Genomic DNA, 19,395 nt, shown 5'->3' on the forward strand with positions numbered 1-19,395 from the left:
AGTAGGAATCAAACTCAGTTCTGTAGCCACTACACTAACCATTAGGCTACTCCATTCATTACAGTCATGCCCCCAAGGGTCCTTCTGGTACCCTGAAGTCATGGGTCCTGGCCCCTGACTCCAGAGATTGGGAGTCCACAACTCCCCTTTCCCACCAGGGACGGGGAGGGGGCTGCAAATGCTGGCTCCTCAGCATCTCCAGCCCCCCCCCCCCAGATGGGGGGGAAAGACCCACCTCAGAGATCAAACCTAGCCCTTCCAGGTGACAGTCCCTGCACTTGCTACTTGAGCTGCTAAACCCATCTTCACTAATTCTAACACATTTTTTCTTGTAAGAACAAGGAACATATTCCATTTGTTTTCAGATTTCAGCACAAAACTTATAAAGCACTCTTACGATTGTAAGAGGCCTTCCATTACAAGGATGCAAGCTCCAATTAATTAGCTTGGTATGAAAGTTCCTTATTTCTCTGGGCCTATGAAATCATGTCTTCTGGTTTATGACTGTGGCAGGGTTTACTTCTTTGCTGCGAGAAAGCTGGGAACAGAGAGAATTTGTTGGGTGTTTTTTTTTTTTTTTTTTTGCAGTTGTTAGAAGTCCCAACTCAGAACAAAGCTTGCTCAGGTGCCTATGTCTGCAGTCCTTTATTAGCTGTGAAGCTTGCTAGGAGGTACAGGAAGGGGCAACAGGATTTAAAAAAAAAAATAAAAGGCTTCTCTCATGCAAAACAATCTCTAATAAGCTTGGAACTGAAAAGATTTCTGTCCATGCACTGACAGCAAGATAAATATGATTACCTGAGGATAAATGGACAAACTAAAATACCTATAGCATTGAGAATTTTGCTGTTCCTAGAAATGTGTTTAGGGCAGTGGTTCCCAAATTTGGTCCTGGAGGCATCCCAGCCAGTCAGGTTTTCAGGATATCCACAATGAATATTCATGAGAGGCATTTACATGCAGCGGAAGCAATGCATGTAACTCTCTCTTTCTTTCATATGAATGTTCATTGTGGATATCTTGGCTTTTATAGGAGTGTTTTGGGTCATTTCTGTTTTCTTTTTATCCAAGGTCTCACTCTTCCCTGCCTGGGGGGTGGGGTGGGGTGGGGGCTTCAATTACTGCCTCAACATCTTGTCTTCCTTGTACAGGAAGATGCCTTAGCAAACTTAAGCCGCCACACAACTGACTGCAGCTGCTGAAGGGTATTGGTAGCCATATCGCTCCATGCCAGTGTTGAGCCAGTTCTGGTTTTACTTCCTTTGGGTGTGTGAAATTGTAGTACAAAAGTCAAAGACATGTAGGTAGACAGCAGAAAGGGTAGGTCACCGGGGCCTTGCTCTGACCAATGCTTTGCTCAAAAAAGTATAAACCACTGGGGTGGTTTGTTTGTCCCTCAGTCCCCCAACCATAAAAGTGATCTGTCATCCCTGAGATCAGCTGCCAATGTTGAAGTGAGTCACAAATAAAAGGAGAGATTCTGGATTTTGGGACGAGAATTTTTGAGAACGGTTCAAGAAAGAGACTTTATTTGCTAGAGAAAAGGAAACAGGAGTAACCAAAGACAATGGCAATGAGTGTTTTATTCTGCAGATTTTGTGAAATGGAAGAAGAGACATCCAAATGGTGTAATAGCTGGATAGATCCCTATATGACAAAAGAATGGAATAAAAGTATTGAGTAATTTCACTCAAAGCTAAATATACATGACGTTTGGTGAAGGTGGGGTAACCTGCAAGGAGCAGCAGCCGGTATAACTGTGGCCACCATTCTGAGAAGACTGGATGGAACATGCTGGCTTTTATCTGCCATCATTTTCTATGTTACTATGAGGAGTGTGGTAGCCGTGTTAGTCCACTCTTAAGGTTATCAATAGAAATCAAACAAAATAAAACATGGAAAAGAAAATAAGGTGATACCTTTTTTATTGGACATAGCTTAATACATTTCTTGATTAGCTTTCGAAGGTCGCCCTTCTTCCTCAGATCGGAAATAAGCAAATGTGCTAGCTGACAGTGTATATAAGTGAAAACATTCAAGCATTACTATGACAGTAAAATAGATACTATTGGAGATTCTACGTGGAATGTTGCTACTATTGGAGATTCTACATGGAATGTTGCTACTATTGGAGATTCTACATGGAATGTTGCTATTCCACTAGCAACATTCCATGTAGAAGGCTGCGCAGGCTTCTGTTTCTGTGAGTCTGACGTCCTGCACGTATGTGCAGGACGTCAGACTCACAGAAGCAGAAGCCTGCGCGGCCACATTGGTGATCTACAAGGGCCGACTTCTACATGGAATGTTGCTAGTGGAATAGCAACATTCCATGTAGAATCTCCAATAGTAGCAACATTCCACGTAGAATCTCCAATAGTAGCAACATTCCATGTAGAATCTCCAATGGTATCTATTTTACTGTCATAGTAATGCTTGAATGTTTTCACTTATATACACTGTCAGCTAGCACATTTGCTTATTTCCGATCTGAGGAAGAAGGGCAACCTTCGAAAGCTAATCAAGAAATGTATTAAGTTATGTCCAATAAAAAAGGTAGCATCTTATTTTCTTTTCCATGTTTTATTTTGTTTGATTTCTATAGATTCTACATGGAATGTTGCTATTCCACTAGCAACATTCCATGTAGAAGTCGGCCCTTGTAGATCACCAATGTGGCCGCGCAGGCTTCTGCTTCTGTGAGTCTGACGTGCAGGACGTCAGACTCACAGAAACAGAAGCCTGCGCAGCCTTCTACATGGAATGTTGCTAGTGGAATAGCAACATTCCATGTAGAATCTCCAATAGTAGCAACATTCCATGTAGAATCTCCAATGGTATCTATTTTACTGTCATAGTAATGCTTGAATGTTTTCACTTATATACACTGTCAGCTAGCACATTTGCTTATTTGCGATCTGACGAAGGGCAACCTTCGAAAGCTAATCAAGAAATGTATTAAGTTATGTCCAATAAAAAAAGGTATCATCTTATTTTCTTTTCCATGTTTTATTTTGTTTGATTTCTATTGATAACCTATGTTACTATGAAAGGATGAGACCAAGGGGTTTTATCTTTTCCTTTAGAAAGGGAAGACAAAACTGGGCAGCAGATCAATCCTTCTGTCCCACGGATGTAGCAGTCGAAAACTGAATATAATGAAAAGCTTCAGGTGTATGGTGGGTTCCAATTTCTCCATCAACACGATAGAGTATTAAATCAGCACAGGAATGGAGTTAGTCATCTCAAGCTTAGTGGAGTGGACTGAGAACCAGGAAAGCCAGGGTTCAAATTCCTTGTGGTCAGGCAAGTCATTTGAGGGCCTTTTTACTAAAGCTTAGAGTACACTAACAGACATTAGCATACACTAAGTGCCATGTGGCCCATAGGTATAAAAGAGGACATGCAGCATTTAGCGCATGCTAAGCTTTTCGTGAAAGGGTCCCATAACCCTCTAGTGCATTCCCCTCCGCCGTATTCAGCCCACAGCATTCAGCTATTTTAAAGGCACTGATTTGTGCAGGAATCTATCTGGACTCTGCAGATATTCAATGTGGTGCCTGGATAACTAACCAGACAAAACCTATAGTACCTGAATGCGACCCGTCTTGAACTAAAACTGATGAATGGCATGGGTTGAATCCAAAAATATTTGCCAAAAAAAGCCCAATCTCTAATACATAGTAACATAGTAGATGACAGCAGAAAAAGACCTGCACGGTCCATCCAGTCTGCCCAACAAGATAAACTCATATGTGCTACTTTTTGTGTATACCTTACCTTGATTTGTGTCTGCCATTTTCAGGGCACAGACAGTAGAAGTCTGCCCAGCACTAGCCCCGCCTCCCAACCAGTGGCGAAGCCACATGGGGCCAGGGGGGCCTGGGCCCCCATAGATTTGGCCCTGGATCCCCCTGCCGACGACCCTCTTGACCCCCCTCCCGCCGCCAACCCTCCCCCTCCGTTGCTGTGGGCTACCTTTGCTGGCGGGGGACCCCAATCCCCGCCAGCCGAGGAGGTCCTCTTCTTCCTGCGAAGGCTTCATTCTGCTTCTGACGTCTTGCACGTTGTACGTGCAGGACGTCAGACTCACAGAAACAGAATGAAGCCTGGCTGATCTGCAAGGCTTCGTTCTGTCTCTGTGAGTCTGACGTCCTGCACGTACAACGTGCAGGACGTCAGAAACAGAACAAAGCCTTCGTGGGAAGAAGAGGACCTCCTCGGCTGGCGGAGATTGGGGTCCCCCACCAGCAAAGGTAGCCCGCGGTGGGAGGGGGGTCAAAAGGGTCATCAGCAGGGGTCGGCGGCGGCGGAGGGGGGGTCGATAATGGCTGGGGGGGGTCGGCGGCACCAGGGGTGCTAAAATGTGCCCCCTCACCTTGGGCTCTGGACCCCCCTCCCGCTGAAGTCTGGCTACGCCCCTGCTCCCAACCACCAGCCCCGCCTCCCACCACCGGGCTCTGCCACCCAATCTCGGCTAAGCTTCTGAGGATCCATTCCTTCTGAACAGGATTCCTTTATGTTTATCCCACGCATGTTTGAATTCCTGTTTGGGGAAGAGAATATTAGAAAGTCGCTGGCTGTTTTCCATCGTAGTTCTATATTGCGCAGCTCTGCATAGACTGAGGAGTATAATTGAAACGTTTCATCTTTCATAACATGCTCTGGTTCTCCCTGTTCTCCTCCAGGTTCTGTTAATAACACTGAAGCGGAAAACTCTTCTTGCAGAGAGGTTTCCAAACCAGCTGAGCTCTTCCGAGCAGACTGCAGCATGTTAACTAACACAGCAATAAGTGCTGCATTGTTTGCAAATCTTTCGTAATTATTGTTTCCAGTCTGATTTCTTATTCTTTTTCTCACTGTGATAATAATTTGTGTAGCAGGTACCATCGAGTCATCCAGCATTTCAGCCTCTGACACAGGTTACTTGAAGGACATTGACCTGCCTTTTAAGCATCTCCTAAACAGCAGGGTTTTTTTTAATGAATGTTTTAATTTAAAAAATGTTTTATGGTATCTGACAGATTTCCTACAAGTTTCCACTGTGTTCCAGCTGTGTTATAACTTGGCATAACGTAAGAGTCAGTTTTTAAAAATCCTTAGGTGTGTGCTATAAGATCCTAAGTTTTAGGACCATAAATTTAGAAAATGTTTAATCAGAGTTAGACTCCTAAGTTTCCAGTTGAAAATTAACCTAAATTTATTAATATTTAGATGCATAACTTTTCCCTGTGCTAACTTCATCCCCATAGCCACTCACATTTTAAATTTAGATGTCCAATGTAGAGGAGTGTGGTAGCCATGTTAGTCCACTCTTAAGGTTATCAATAGAAATCAAACAAAATAAAACATGGAAAAGAAAATAAGATGATACCTTTTTTATTGGACATAACTTAATACATTTCTTGATTAGCTTTCGAAGGTTGCCCTTCTTCCTCAGATCAGAAATAAGCAAATGTGCTAGCTGACAGTGTATATAAGTGAAAACATTCAAGCATTACTATGACAGTAAAATAGATACCATTGGAGATTCTACATGGAATGTTGCTACTATTGGAGATTCTACGTGGAATGTTGCTACTATTGGAGATTCTACATGGAATGTTGCTATTCCACTAGCAACATTCCATGTAGAAGGCTGCGCAGGCTTCTGTTTCTGTGAGTCTGACGTCCTGCACGTACGTGCAGGACGTCAGACTCACAGAAGCAGAAGCCTGCGCGGCCACATTGGTGATCTACAAGGGCCGACTTCTACATGGAATGTTGCTAGTGGAATAGCAACATTCCATGTAGAATCTATAGAAATCAAACAAAATAAAACATGGAAAAGAAAATAAGATGATACCTTTTTTATTGGACATAACTTAATACATTTCTTGATTAGCTTTCGAAGGTTGCCCTTCTTCGTCATTTGCCTTTTCATGTCTTTTTTTTTTATCTGCTTGGTTCTCCATTTCTATTGGGAATGTTGGGTTGAACATATTGCGCTGTGTATTGTTCTCAGCAAGTTTACACTTATCCGTACTCAGAGACAAGATAATAATCAGCCAAGGATTCAGAAGAGCCCTTCATAAATTTGAAATCAAGTGAAGCCTTTGCACTGCTCTCAGTTTCTCTTCCCTTTGCCCATTCCAGATACCACTTGGTTGTTGATATGTTCATTCTTTTTAAAGGGAAAACCAGAGTATCAAAGCCCTCTGCTTCTGGAATTTACTCTTGCAGGATTTGTTTTATTTTGTGGTGGGTTTTTTTTTTTACCCTTCTTTTCCTGACAGTTTTCGGGTAGGAGGATCTGAGTGGCAGTCACTTGAGAACCAGATTCCAGGGAAAACTGAATGAACTCTGCTGCACGTCTTATCTTCCGCCTGGACCGATATACTCATATCACCCAGTGGTGTAGGAAGGGGGGGGGGGGGGGGGGGGGCGGTCCGCCCCGGGTGCACGCCGCTGGGGGGTGTCGGCTCCACGCTGGTGCACTGCCCTCTCTGCCCCGGAACAGGTTACTTCCTGTTCCGGGACAGAGAGAGCAGTGAATCAGCGCGGAGCCGACACACCCCAGCAACATGCAGTCGGGGTGGATCGGCCCTCCCGCCCGTCCCTCGCCGCAGATATGCGCTCCGTGGGGGGGGGTGCGCTCCAGCAGGAGGAGGGTGCGCCGTGCTGCACCCGGGAGGGGGGGGGGCGCAGCGGCGACCCGCCCCGGGTGTCAGCTCCCCTCGCTACGGCTCTGATATCACCCCTCTCCTCAAGTCACTTCACTGGCTTCCGATCAGGTACCACATACAATTCAAGCTTCTCCTACTAACCTACAAATGCACTCGATCTGCAGCCCTTCCTTACTTCTCTACCCTCATCTCCCCTTACGTTCCTACCCATAACCTCCGCTCTCAAGACAAATCCCTCCTTTCAGTACCCTTCTCCACCACCGCCAACTCCAGGCTCCGCCCTTTCTGCCTCGCCTCACCTCATGCGTGGAACAAACTCCCTGAGCCCATACGCCAGGCGCCCTCCCTGCCCATCTTCAAATCACTGCTCAAAGCCCACCTCTTCAATGTCGCCTTCGGCACCTAACCACCACACCTCTACTCAAGAAATCTAGACTACACCAACTTGACATTTCGCCCATTACATTGTAAGCTCCTTGGAGCAGGGACCGTCCTTCTTTGTTAAATTGTACAGCGCTGCGTAACCCTAGTAGCGCTCTAGAAATGTTAAGTAGTAGTAGTAGTAGTAACATGACACTGATGGCTAAATAGATCATAAAAAAAACAGTTTGTCTGCTTTAGCGGCCAGAGCTTGGTGGCTTCTCTTCGTCTTCATGTTCTCTCCATTTTCTGATTCTGTGACAAATAAAAAGAGAAGGCGTATAAGAGCTTGTGATTTCTTTTTGGAACCATGTAAATACTGTTTTAATGGGAGGTTTAATAACACTAACAGTAGTAGAACATATCCCAGTTGACCAAGGTCCAAACAGCTTTAGACCCCTACTCATATCAAGAAACAAGGTATTAACCCCTAAGTGACCACATATTTTTTTTTTTTGGGGGGGGGGGGGGGGGGGGGGGGGGATGACAAGCTGAGCCAGTTCTGGTTTTGCCCTGTTTGCATGCATGAACTTGTACGTTAATTTTTTTTTTTTTTTTTGAGAATTTAGCTCATGTCTTTTTTTTAGTACTAATTCCACTACCCAAACTGTAGCGGCCTTAAGTACAAAGCAATTTACGCCACCAGCTTTACATATATAGGCACTCAATTATGGAATGCTCTACCCAAACAAGTAAAGTCTATCCAGAACCACCTAAATTTCCGAAAATTATTGAAATCAGTTTTGTTTAAGAAGGCTTATTCCCCAGGTTTAACCTGCGCGGAGCAGGTGGGGGAAGAGAGGTTGGTGGTTGGGAGGCGAGGATAGTGGAGGACAGAGTTATACGGTCTGTGCCAGAGCTGGTGATGGGAGGCGGGACTGGTGGTTGGGAGGTGGGAAATACTGCTGGGCAGACTTGTACGGTCTGGGCCCTGAAAAAGGCAGGTACAAATCAAGGTAAGGTATACACATATGAGTTTATCTTGTTGGGCAGACTGGATGGACCATGTAGGTCTTTTTCTGCCGTCATCTACTATGTTACTATGTTACTATAACTTGAATTAACTATTACTATAAATTCAGATCCAAGGACAATAATGACCTCTCATTATCACTTGCCTTTTGATGCTTAATTGTTATTTTATATCTTATTCTCAATTTGTATAATTGTTTTTCTTGTACTGTAGCTTGCACTACAGACCTTGTAAGCCACTTTGAGCCTGCGATCAGTGGGAAAATGTGGGATATAAACGTCATAATAAATAAAAAGCGAGTTACATTCAGGTAGAATAGGTATTTCTCTGACCCTGGAGGGCTCACAAAGCCAATGTAGGGCAGTGGCATACCAAGGGGGGGCGGTCTGCCCCAGGTGCACGCCGCTGGGGGGGTGCCGCGCGCCTGTTGGCTCCGAGTCCGCTCGTTCCCTCCTTGCTGCTCCCTCTGCGCGGAACAGGTTACTTCCTGTTCCGGGGCAGAGGGAACAGCAGGGAACGAGCGGACTCAGAACCGACAGGCATGCGGCACCTCCCCCAGCAGGTAAAAATGCACCCAGGGGTGGGGTCGCGCTGCACCCGGGGGGGGGGCTGTAATTTCGCCGGGGGGGGGGGGGGGCTGTGCTGCCCCTGGGGGGGGGGGCGCATCAGCGATCCGGCCCGGGTGTCAGCCAGCCTAGGAACGCCACTGATGTAGGGTTAAGTGAGCTGCCCAAGAACACAGGGAACATCGGTGGTGAAAGTGGGATTTAAACCCTGGCTTGTTTGTATGCTATTATGAAATTAATGAGAAAATCAGAACTGCATGCAAGCAATGAGGTAACACTAGATCTGGCTCAGCTTGTCATGCTTTCAACCCTCTGCACTGTATAGATTCTAAATCTTAATCATCAGCCCAAGCAGGGACCATCCTGAACTCATAACTCAGACGCTGCAAGGATTAAGGAATACATAGGTGGTTATGGACACCAACCCCTAATTCTATAAACTTGCCTGCACTAATATATTAAAAAAAAATGCTGACCCCTGATTCTTCATTGTCATAGAATTCAATGAAAGCATTCACAGGAGCCTTTCTCATGCAACAGAGGGTGCAGAGCTGAAACAGAGCATTTCCCCGTAGAAATCACCACACAAAATAAAATCTGATTCTCGTTTCATCTCAGTATCAGCAACATAACCCCTCTCCAACAGATGCATTGGGCTCGATATTCAGCTGACGTCAGTTAATGTTTTGCTGACCGCTGCCAGCTTTATTCCTGGATATTCAGTGCCAAGCTGTGTCCATGCACCGGTGTACATGGTTGGATAAAACATAACTTGTGTGATATTCAGCACTTCACTGCCTAGGATGAACAGCATTAAGATGGTTCTGTGTTTGATGCGGTTATCCTAGCCGCTTAAGTGCTTTATCCCCCTTACAATTCACCATACAAAAACATTCAAATTGTGATCACCACTTCAGATGACAGGACATTTTGTTTTTCTAATTGGGCTGGTCCCAGACTTTTTTTTTCCACTTTCCATGTGTCAGTCTTCGCCTAAATTCTTTTCCAGGTTGATTTTTCCTTTTCTTCTCTCTCTTCTTGTCTTCTTCCTTTCCTTCTCTACATATGTCTAGCACTGATCTTTCATTTTATGTTTTTTCCCCACTTTTCTCTCACCCTTTAGTCTCCATTTCACTTCTCATCTACCTATTGGCTTTTACCATCTCCCTCTCATTCCCTCTCCAGCATTCCTACTGTCCCCTCTGTCTCTCCCTGGCCCAGTCCCTATCAGTCCCAGCCATAGGAGCCAGGGCTGTGGGTGCTGTGAGTGTTTGAGCGCATCCAATATTGAGCAAACTCCCACAACTGTTTCCAGGGAGGGGTAATTTCCATTGGGCTAAGCACCCCTAATCATTTTGAAAAGTTGGCTCCTAAGATCCCAGCTCCATCCCTGTCTTTCCTTCCTTCCCTTGCCTCCAAGGCTACTGTTCTCTCTCTTACCCTATACTCCATGCCCCAAATAGAGTGATACAGCATTAATGTCTCTCTTTCACTTTTTAACCCCATTTCCTCCCTCACTCAACCCCCTTCAGAGACCCAACCCCTTCGTCCCATGCCCCTCCTCAGTACCCCCATTCCTTTTCAATGCTCTCATCCTCTCTCCAGTCTTCCAGGTAATTCACATAATGTTTCAACCTTTCCCCACATCATCCTCTTTTCTTGCCCCTCTTCTCATATCCCTCATTTCATACCCTCACTCATTCTCCCAACCCATCAATATACCCCCACTCATATTTAAAACTGCCAAAGATTCACTATTCCCTCAAATTCCCACTCCATCTCTCCTATCCATAATTTCTTGCTCGGTTCCTCTTCCTCTCTCCCTCCACCCATACCCTCTAGCCCCATCCATCTTCCACTCTGTTCCTCTCCCCTCTACCCATACCCACAGTTCCATCCATCTCCTGCTCCTTCCCCCCACCCACTAGTCCCATGTTATACTCTGTTCCCCCATCTACCCATACCCCCTAGCCCCATTTTTCACTGTTCCCTCTACCCATAATCCCTAGCCCCATCCATCTTCTGTTTCTTCCCCCTACCCCAGTCCCATCCAGCTTCTGCTTTCCACTATCTCCTATTTGACATTTTATTTCTCCATATCCATTAATATTCCCTCTGTTTCCCGATCTATCCTGTCCAGCACCTCCCCTCTGTGTGTCTGTCCCTATTCCCATGTTCAGTATCTGCCCTCTGTATCTATTACTACTACTACTACTACTTAACATTTCTAGAGCGCTACAAGGGTTACGCAGCGCTGTACAGATTAAGAAAAGGACAGTCCCTGCTCCAAGGAGCTTACAATCTAATGGGCGAAATGTCAAGTAGGGGCAGGCCAGATTTCCTGAATAGAGGTATGGTGGTTAGGTGCCGAAGGCGACATTGAAGAGGTGGGCTTTTAGCAAGGCTTTGAAGATGGGCAGGGAGGGGGCCTGACGTATGGGCTCAGGGAGTTTGTTCCAGGCATGGGGTGAGGTGAGGCAGAAAGGGCGAAGCCTGGAGTTGGCAGTGGTGGAGAAGGGTAGCGACAGGAGGGATTTATCTTGAGAGCGGAGGTTATGGGTAGGAATGTAAGGGGAGATGAGGGTAGAGAGGTAGGGAGGGGCTGTAGATCGAGTACATTTGTAGGTTAAAAGGAGAAGCTTAAACTGTATGCGGTACCTGATCGGAAGCCAGTGAAGTGACTTGAGGAGAGGGGTGATATGGGTGTACCAGTTCAGGCGGAAGATAAGACGTGCAGCAGAGTTTTGAACGGACTGAAGGGGGGATAGATGGCAAAGTGGGAGGCCAGTGAGGAGTAGGTTGCAGTAGTCAAGGCGAGAGGTAATGAGAGAATGGATGAGAGTTCGGGTGGTGTGCTCAGACAGGAAGGGGCGAATTTTGCTGATGTTATAGAGGAAGAAGCTACAGGTCTTGGCTATCTGCTGGATATGCGCAGAGAAAGAGAGGGAGGAGTCAAAGATGACCCCGAGGTTGCGGGCGGACGAGACGGGGACAATGGGGGTGTTATCGACAGAGATAGAGAGTGGAGGGAGAGGACAAGTGGGTTTGTGTCCCTATCCCTCCCCCATCCTGCTTCTGCCCTTGCACTGCCACCCTAAGGCGAGCATCTCTCCCTCTTCTCTCCCCTGCACCCACCCATGGAACTGCATATCTCTCTCTGCCTGTCTCCTCCTCCCAGGATATAGCATCTTTCCCAATCTGTTCCCCCCCCCCCCCCCACTCATCCTATCTTTCTCTTTCCTCCACCCCAGCTAGTCTCTCTCTCTCTCTCCCCCCCCCCATGGGTCCAGTTTCTCTCCTCCTCTCTTCCCCACCTCTTCATCCAAGCTCTTGCTTCCTCTTCCCCTTCCCTGTGGTCTGGCATTTCTCTCCCTAACCCTTGTGATCTGGCATCTTTTTTCTCTTCCTCATCTGCAGGTGGGGCATTTCCCTCTCTCCTTCTACCCTCCCTCCCAAGGTCCGGTGTCACTGTCCCTGTCTCCTTCCACCACCCTACCTGCAAGGTCCAGTGTCACTGTTCCTCTCCCAGTGTCACAGTCCTTCTCCCCCTCCACAAGGTCCAGTGTCCTCTCCACAGAGAGGTCCAGTGTCACTCTCCCTCTCTCCTTCCACTCCTCCCCCCAGTGAGGTCCAGTGTCACTCTCCCTCTCTCCTTCTTCCCCCTCCCCCCCCCCCCGTGAGGTCCAGTATTGTTCTACCTCTCTCCTTCCTCCCCCCCCCCCCCCCCCCGTGAGGTCCAGTATCGTTCTACCTCTCTTTTTCCTCCCACCCTCATTGAGGTCCAGTGCCACTCTCCCTCTCTCCTTCCACCGTCCCCTCCTAGTAAGGTCCAGTGTCACTCTCCCTCTCTCTTTCCACCGTCCCCTCCTAGTAAGGTCCAATGTCACTCTCCCTCTCTCCTTCCACTCCTCCCCCCAGTGAGGTCCAGTGTCACTCTCCCTCTCTCCTTCCACTCCTCTCCCCAGTGAGGTCTAGTGTCACTCTCCCTCTCTCCTTCCACTCCTCCCCCCAGTGAGGTCCAGTGTCACTCTCCCTCTCTCCTTCCTCCCCCCCCCCCCCCCCCGTGAGGTCCAGTATTGTTCTACCTCTCTCCTTCCTCCCCCCCCCCGTGAGGTCCAGTATCGTTCTACCTCTCTTTTTCCTCCCACCCTCATTGAGGTCCAGTGCCACTCTCCCTCTCTCCTTCCACTCCTCCCCCCAGTGAGGTCCAGTGTCACTCTCCCTCTCTCCTTCCACTCCCCCCCCCCCAGTGAGGTCCAGTGTCACTCTCCCTCTCTCCTTCCACTCCTCCCCCCAGTGAGGTCCAGTGTCACTCTCCCTCTCTCCTTCTCTCCCCAGTGAGGTCCAGTGTCACTCTCCCTCTCTCCTTCCACTCCTCCCCCCAGTGAGGTCCAGTGTCACTCTCCCTCTCTCCTTCCTCCCCCCCCCCCCCCCCCCCCGTGAGGTCCAGTATTGTTCTACCTCTCTTTTTCCTCCCCCCCATTGAGGTCCAGTGTCACTCTCCCTCTCTCCTTCTGGCATGCTGTTGTGGATAGATTTTATGATTTCCCTCTACTGGGCATCAACGGCTGCTTTTAACCTGCAGCTGAAAAAGCTGCACCGTTTTTATTTCAGCTTACTAGGGTGCCACCAGCGTCTCAGCACTTTCACCCATTCCCAAATATTAGAAAATGCAAGGCAAGAGAAAACCTTGCAAAGAGAAAGCTGCCATCACCTCTTCCAGCTCTGTAGTAGGAAATTACACACCTTCTGTCTGGGAGCCTTTTTCCTTTCCACTGACCCCTGAGCCTCCATCTCATCCAAAGCAGCAGGTCTTCATTTGCCAGTCTGGTTACAATCAGTGTTTCAATCATGCTGATGAAGAGTAACAAGAGGGTGCTGTTAAAAAGGTAAACTGGGGATAGAGAGAGAGAAGCAAATAAGTAATTTCATACAACTGAAAGCGGATAACTGTGCTGTATAATCTTTTCAGCTAATTGTATTCTTGTAACAGATTTGTTCTTTCAAAATGGTCACAATGCCTCCTCTTTGTTCTGTTCTAACAGGGCTTCAGTATTTTGCCTGCTAGAAAATAGATTGTGGGTTTTTTCCCAGCACAACTGTATTGCAAATTAATTCTTAGCTCTGTTTGGTCTCATCAGCATTTTAGCATGTGGTAATTTGCTTGATGTGAACTGTAGATAATGTGAATTTCTGTAGTGTGCATTAGGCCTGCTATAATCTAATATTACCACAGAATGCAAAAAGGTAGCACTATGGTTTGATCACACTTATCCCTTTAAACTTAAATTGTGCTACAACACAGAAAAGAAATATTTAAAAGACAGCAAACAGAGCACAGTACATTATAAATAATCAACATGCAAATATATAGCAAAGTAAATCATAAAATAATTAAATATAAAAAATACAAAAGTAATAATTTGGTGTTTGAGTAGCACCACTGCAGAAATTATTCAATTGACATATTCAAGCACAGTAGAAGTCCAAAAAGCCATACTGCTAGGGGATTGGGTCAGTCCAGACTTTGGGATTTTCTGCATTCTCAGGCACCCCACATGGTACAGTTTCTCTCCCTCCGTTCCTGGCCCCTTCACTCACTCTGTCAGGCCCCCAAGGCTCCCCCCTGTGGCTATGCCTCCCCTTCCCTCCCTGCATGGTCTGGTGTCTTCCCCCCTCACTCCCAGCCCTGCTCTCTTTCTCATCTGTTCTGATGTCTTCAGTGCTGCGGCACCAGTGGCAGCCTTACTCACAAGCTGCCTCCGGCATGCACCATACCTTTCCTCTCTGACCTGTCCCACCCCTTCTGATGCAACTTCCTGTTATTGGAAGGGCAGGATGGGTCAAAAAGGAAAGGGTGTAATCATGTCAGGTCCTTGGGGGCCTGGGAGAGTGAGTGAAGGGCTGGGAACAGAGGGAGAAACTGTATCGTGTTGGTGTGGAATCCGGATTCTTGGGCAGTTGGCCAGTGGTGTTCCTAGGGTGGCTGACACCCAGGGCAGATCGCCGATGCGCACCCCCCTGGGTGCAGCGCCCCCCCCCCCCCGGCGAAAGGCCACCTCCCCCCCATGAAAAGACACCCCCCCTCTCCAGATGCATTTTTACCTGCTGGGGGGGGGGGGGGGGTGCCGCACGCCTGTCTGCTTCGCTCGTTCCATGCTCCCTCTGCCCTGGAACAGGAAGTAACCTGTTCCGGGGCAGAGGGAGCACGGAACGAGTGGAGCAGACAGACGCACAGCACCCCCCCCAGCGGCGTGCACCCAGGGCGGACCGCACCCACCGCCCCCCCCCCCCCCCCCCCCCCCCCCAGGAACGCCACTGCAGTTGGCACACAAACTTAAAAGGTCTGGATTCTCAGGTGGTCCAGATTTCCAGCATCCAGATTTCTGGACTTCTACTCGAGTAGAGAGGTGTGGTAGCCATGTTAGTTCATTTTTAAAGGTAATCATCAATAGAAATAAAACAAAATAAAACATGAAAAAGAAAAGATGATACTTTTTTATTGGACATAACTTAATACATTTCTTGATTAGCTTTCGAAGGTGGCCCTTCTTCGTCAGATCGGAAATAAGCGAATGTTGGTAGATGACAGTATATATAAGTGAAACATCAAAGCATTTCAGTGACAGTCTAACAGGATGAGAGTGGATAGGTGAGAGACAGGAAGAGTCGGGTGGATGAGGGACAGGGAGATATGCATGGAGATAGAAGGGTGACAAAGCAGTACAATTTTATGGTTTATAATGGGCTAGAAAACCCAGATCTTTGTTAAGTCCTGTCTGGTGGGTGTCAGACAGGACTTAACAAAGATCTGGGTTTTCTAGTCCAATATAAACCATAAAATTGTACTGCTTTGTCATCCTCTTATCTCCCTGTCCCTCATCCACCTGGCTTTCCCTGCCTCTCACCTAACCCACCCTCATCCTGTTAGACTGTCACTGAAATGCTTTGATGTTTCACTTATATATACTGTCATCTACCAACATTTGCTTACTTCTGATCTGACAAAGAAGGGCAACCTTCGAAAGCTAATCAAGAAATGTATTAAGTTATGTCCAATAAAAAAAGTATCATCTTATTTTCTTTTCCATGTTTTATTTGGTTTTATTTCTATGGACTTCTACTCTAATCTGTTTGTAGAGATGTTGTCCTACAGCCTGGATCATTGTCACTGAGTCTGTTAGGATGCGGAATATGAAATTTGTCAATTAAGTTAAATGAGTACAGTATGTGCACTGACATCTTCAGTTAAACAGGGTTACACTTACTAAGCAGAGGATTACACGATGAAGCCCCAGGTAGCGCTTCGACTAAGGAAGAGTGAAACACCATGTACGCCAACAGCAGTGTCACCTTGAAAGAGATCCTTTCATTGTCCAGAATAGGCAGCAGGAATCCAACCATATCAGCTACCGATACAGCAAAGCTTGGCGCAATCCAGGAAAGAACAGTTTTTACTGGAGTATGTTTGATCTGCAGCTGGAATAGAAATGCATAGCTGTGCTAACTTTGAGTTTATAAGGGAATGGGATTTGATATACTGCCTTTCATAGGGTAACAAGGAAAGGTAGGGGATGGGGATGGGGACGGGAAAGAGATGTTAGAGGGATGGGAAAAAGGGAACAGCAGGCTGCAAAGAACAAACCATCAAAAAACTCCAAACAGCCCAGAACACCGCAGCCAGACTCATTTTTGGAACACCTAAATACGAAAGCGCGAAACCCCTCAGAGAGAAACTGCACTGGCTCCCGCTCAAGGAACGAATTGAGTTCAAGATCTGCACGACTGTACACAAAATCATTCACGCAGATGCCCCACTCTATATGTTAAACCTAGTGGACTTACCGCCCAGGAATGCCAAAAGATCGCAAATTCCTCAACCTGAACTTCCCCAGCTGTAAAGGAATGAAATACAAACAGCCTTATGCTACTACCTTTGCGTACAAAAGCACACAGTCTTGGAACGCACTACCCATGGCCCTGAAGACCATGACCAATCTAACCAGCTTTCGCAAAGCTTTGAAAACTCATCTCTTCAACAGAGCCTACAAAAGTCACCCTCAATGAAACAAATCATTCCTTAAACCACCCAAGTACACCAAAACACCTCTAACACCTTTCTACCTAAATTCCTCTTTCACCTCAGCTTATGATCGACTGTTTTCTTAAATCATGTAATGATGTTCTCATTTCCATACTCTGTAAGCCACATTGAGCCTGCAAAAAGGTGGGAAAATGTGGGGTACAAATACAATAAATAAAATAAAAGTGAGCACAAACCTCCACACCCTTAAGATATGTTAAATGCTTGCTTAAACAGACAAGATTTAACGGCCTAAAGATTTTAAAGGATGATTCACCCCGAATAACAAGGGGGAGCGAATTCCAGTAAAAGGGGCCATGAAGAAACAAGTGTGATGTTGATTCTAACCAGGGCTTTTTTTTTGAGCGGGTACTTGGGGGTACTGAGTACCGGCACCTTTTCCATTGTCTGCTAAAATTGACCCGTGGTCTCCAAGTTTTATTGAAAGAGCTCAGGCTCTACACACCAATTCTGCCTTGTCATAGATTCTGTGACTGGTTGCAGGGGGTCTGGCTATTGTGGGGTGGGTCCCTCAGTGATCACTCCACCCCTGAAGGGTGGCCTAGCATTTGAGTACCGGCACCTTTTTTGCTAGAAAAAACACACTGATTCTAACTGAGAATCTGTGCCTTAAACCTGAAAGACTGAATAATATCTGGCACAGGCCACAAATAAATATTAAATAGTGAATGGGGCAAAATAGCTCATTCAAGAACTGCACAGTCCAGTTTTCTTGGGGAAGATATCTTCCCTTTTCAAACCACTTACTGAGTTCTGACAGCCAGCAAGAAAAAGCCTTAACCCAAGAAGCAACTCTGCCTTTAATGACAATGTCCATAAACTTTTTAAAATAATCTTGTGATAATTGATGTTCAAAGCAGCCATCAAGTCCAATACAACCAACACAGAGTTTTCCCCATCTAAACTCCTGTGGAAGTCGTCAAATAAGGCCATTGGAGCTGTTTCTGTACTACAGCTAAAGCCTGACTAATAAGGATGTAAACAATTGTGCACTTGGGGGAATGTCCTCAATCTGATTCTCTCTCTACCAATTTGGATTCTAGAGCAAAGATTTTCCTGCTGAGTCATCTAATTGGGTAGGACATGAGTCAGGACTCATCTTCAGTTGGACTCTACCCACTATCCTAGTTCTGAGATTCTCTAGAGGCTTCACACCTTGCTGATAACCTTAGTACTTTAACTCAAAGACCACCCCTCCCCCTACACAGACACACGTCTGTTTTACATGTCTGTGTGTCTTTCTTTCTGAGACTGTAAGCTTTAAGAAATAGAGGCAGTCTACTATGAGGGGCATAATCGAACGCGAACGCCTATCTCCATGGGCGACTATTTCCAAAAACGGGTATGTGAAAGGGTGGACCAGACCGTATTTTCAAAAAAAATGGGCGTCCATCTTTCGGTTCAAAAATACAGTTTGTACGGACCAAATGTGCCATGGATTTAGTCGTTTGTGAGCTGGGCGTTTGTTTTTTTTAGTGATAATGGAAACTAAAAACGCCCAGCTCACAAACGTCCTAATCCAAGCCATTTGGTCGTGGGAGGGGCCAGGATTCATAGTACACTGGCCCCCCTGACATGCCAGGACACCAACTGGGCACTCTAGAAGTCAGTGTGGTGGACTTGAGAAACTGCTCCCTCGTGCATAGCTCCCTTACCATGGGTGCAGAGCCCCCAACCCCCAACCCCCCTCCCCCAAAACCCACTACCCACTACCCACAAATGTACAACACTACCATAGCTCTTAGGGGTGAAGGGGGCACCTACATGTGGGTACAGTGGGTTTTGGAGGCCTCCCATTTACCAGCACAAGTGTTATAGGTGGGAGGGGGATGGGCCTGGGTCCGCCTGCCTGAAGTGCACTGCGGTACCCACTAAAAGTGCTCCAGGGACCTGCATACACGCAGGCCTCTAGGACTTGTTGCTGCTGTATAACCTTGGCACACCAGTTGACACCTGAAGACTAATTGCTCCGAAAACGTCCTTTATTGGAATAAGCACGTTTACTCACAGTTAACTGCAGATCAGAGGTTGTGCCCCACTGGCAACAAGTCTCCCTGGTACTGAGATTAGCAGTAGGTCAGAGTTGGCAGAATGCTGTACAATGCCCTCTTTCAGCAACATTCAAGGTAAGAACTAGGTTCTGTAACGTGGCTAACACATGAAAGGGATCTAAAACTGGTTTACAAAAATGGCCACTACCTCATGGACTACCGGAAACAAAACAGGGCACACTCTGACCCAGTAGGCAGGAGGAAAAGCACCATGGGAGTAGAGCCTACCACCTACCAACATCGTGAGCATTTAACACAATCTAGTGGAATCACGGATCCCAATACCCTACACCCACCACAATGCTTTGCTGATGTAACTCTGCAGTGCACATAACAGAAAAGGTGTCACACTCACCCGAGAGCCACATCAGAACCAGGGAAAGGCTGTCACAGGATACAACACATTCTGCTGGCATTTGAGGCTGGCATAGAGGCTGGCAAAAAAGGTTTTTCAAGTGGGTTCTTTTTGGTGGGAGGCGGTTAGTGACCACTGGGGGAGTCCGGGGAGGTCATCTGGGCAGTTGGGTCACTTTTTGGGGACTTGTTCGTGAAAAAACAGGGTCCAAAAAAAGTGACCCAAATTCGCGCTAAAAACGCCTTTGTTTTTTCGATTATC

General features: G+C 46.8%; 1 protein-coding gene across 1 annotated transcript in view; it reads right to left on the bottom strand.

The window, feature by feature from the left end:
• Positions 1–6,254: 6,254 nt before the first annotated feature.
• Positions 6,255–19,395, bottom strand: part of ZACN (zinc activated ion channel) — a 41,697-nt gene continuing 28,556 nt past the window's right edge. The window contains exons 7-9 of the mRNA XM_030206852.1: positions 15,893–16,103; positions 13,405–13,518; positions 6,255–6,358 (exon numbers count right to left, since the gene is read on the bottom strand). Coding sequence (XP_030062712.1) covers positions 6,255–6,358; positions 13,405–13,518; positions 15,893–16,103 — 429 coding nt within the window. The remainder of the gene's footprint in view (positions 6,359–13,404; positions 13,519–15,892; positions 16,104–19,395) is intronic.

Source organism: Microcaecilia unicolor, chromosome 6 (genome assembly GCF_901765095.1).
Source record: "Microcaecilia unicolor chromosome 6, aMicUni1.1, whole genome shotgun sequence".
Taxonomy (NCBI): domain Eukaryota; kingdom Metazoa; phylum Chordata; class Amphibia; order Gymnophiona; family Siphonopidae; genus Microcaecilia; species Microcaecilia unicolor.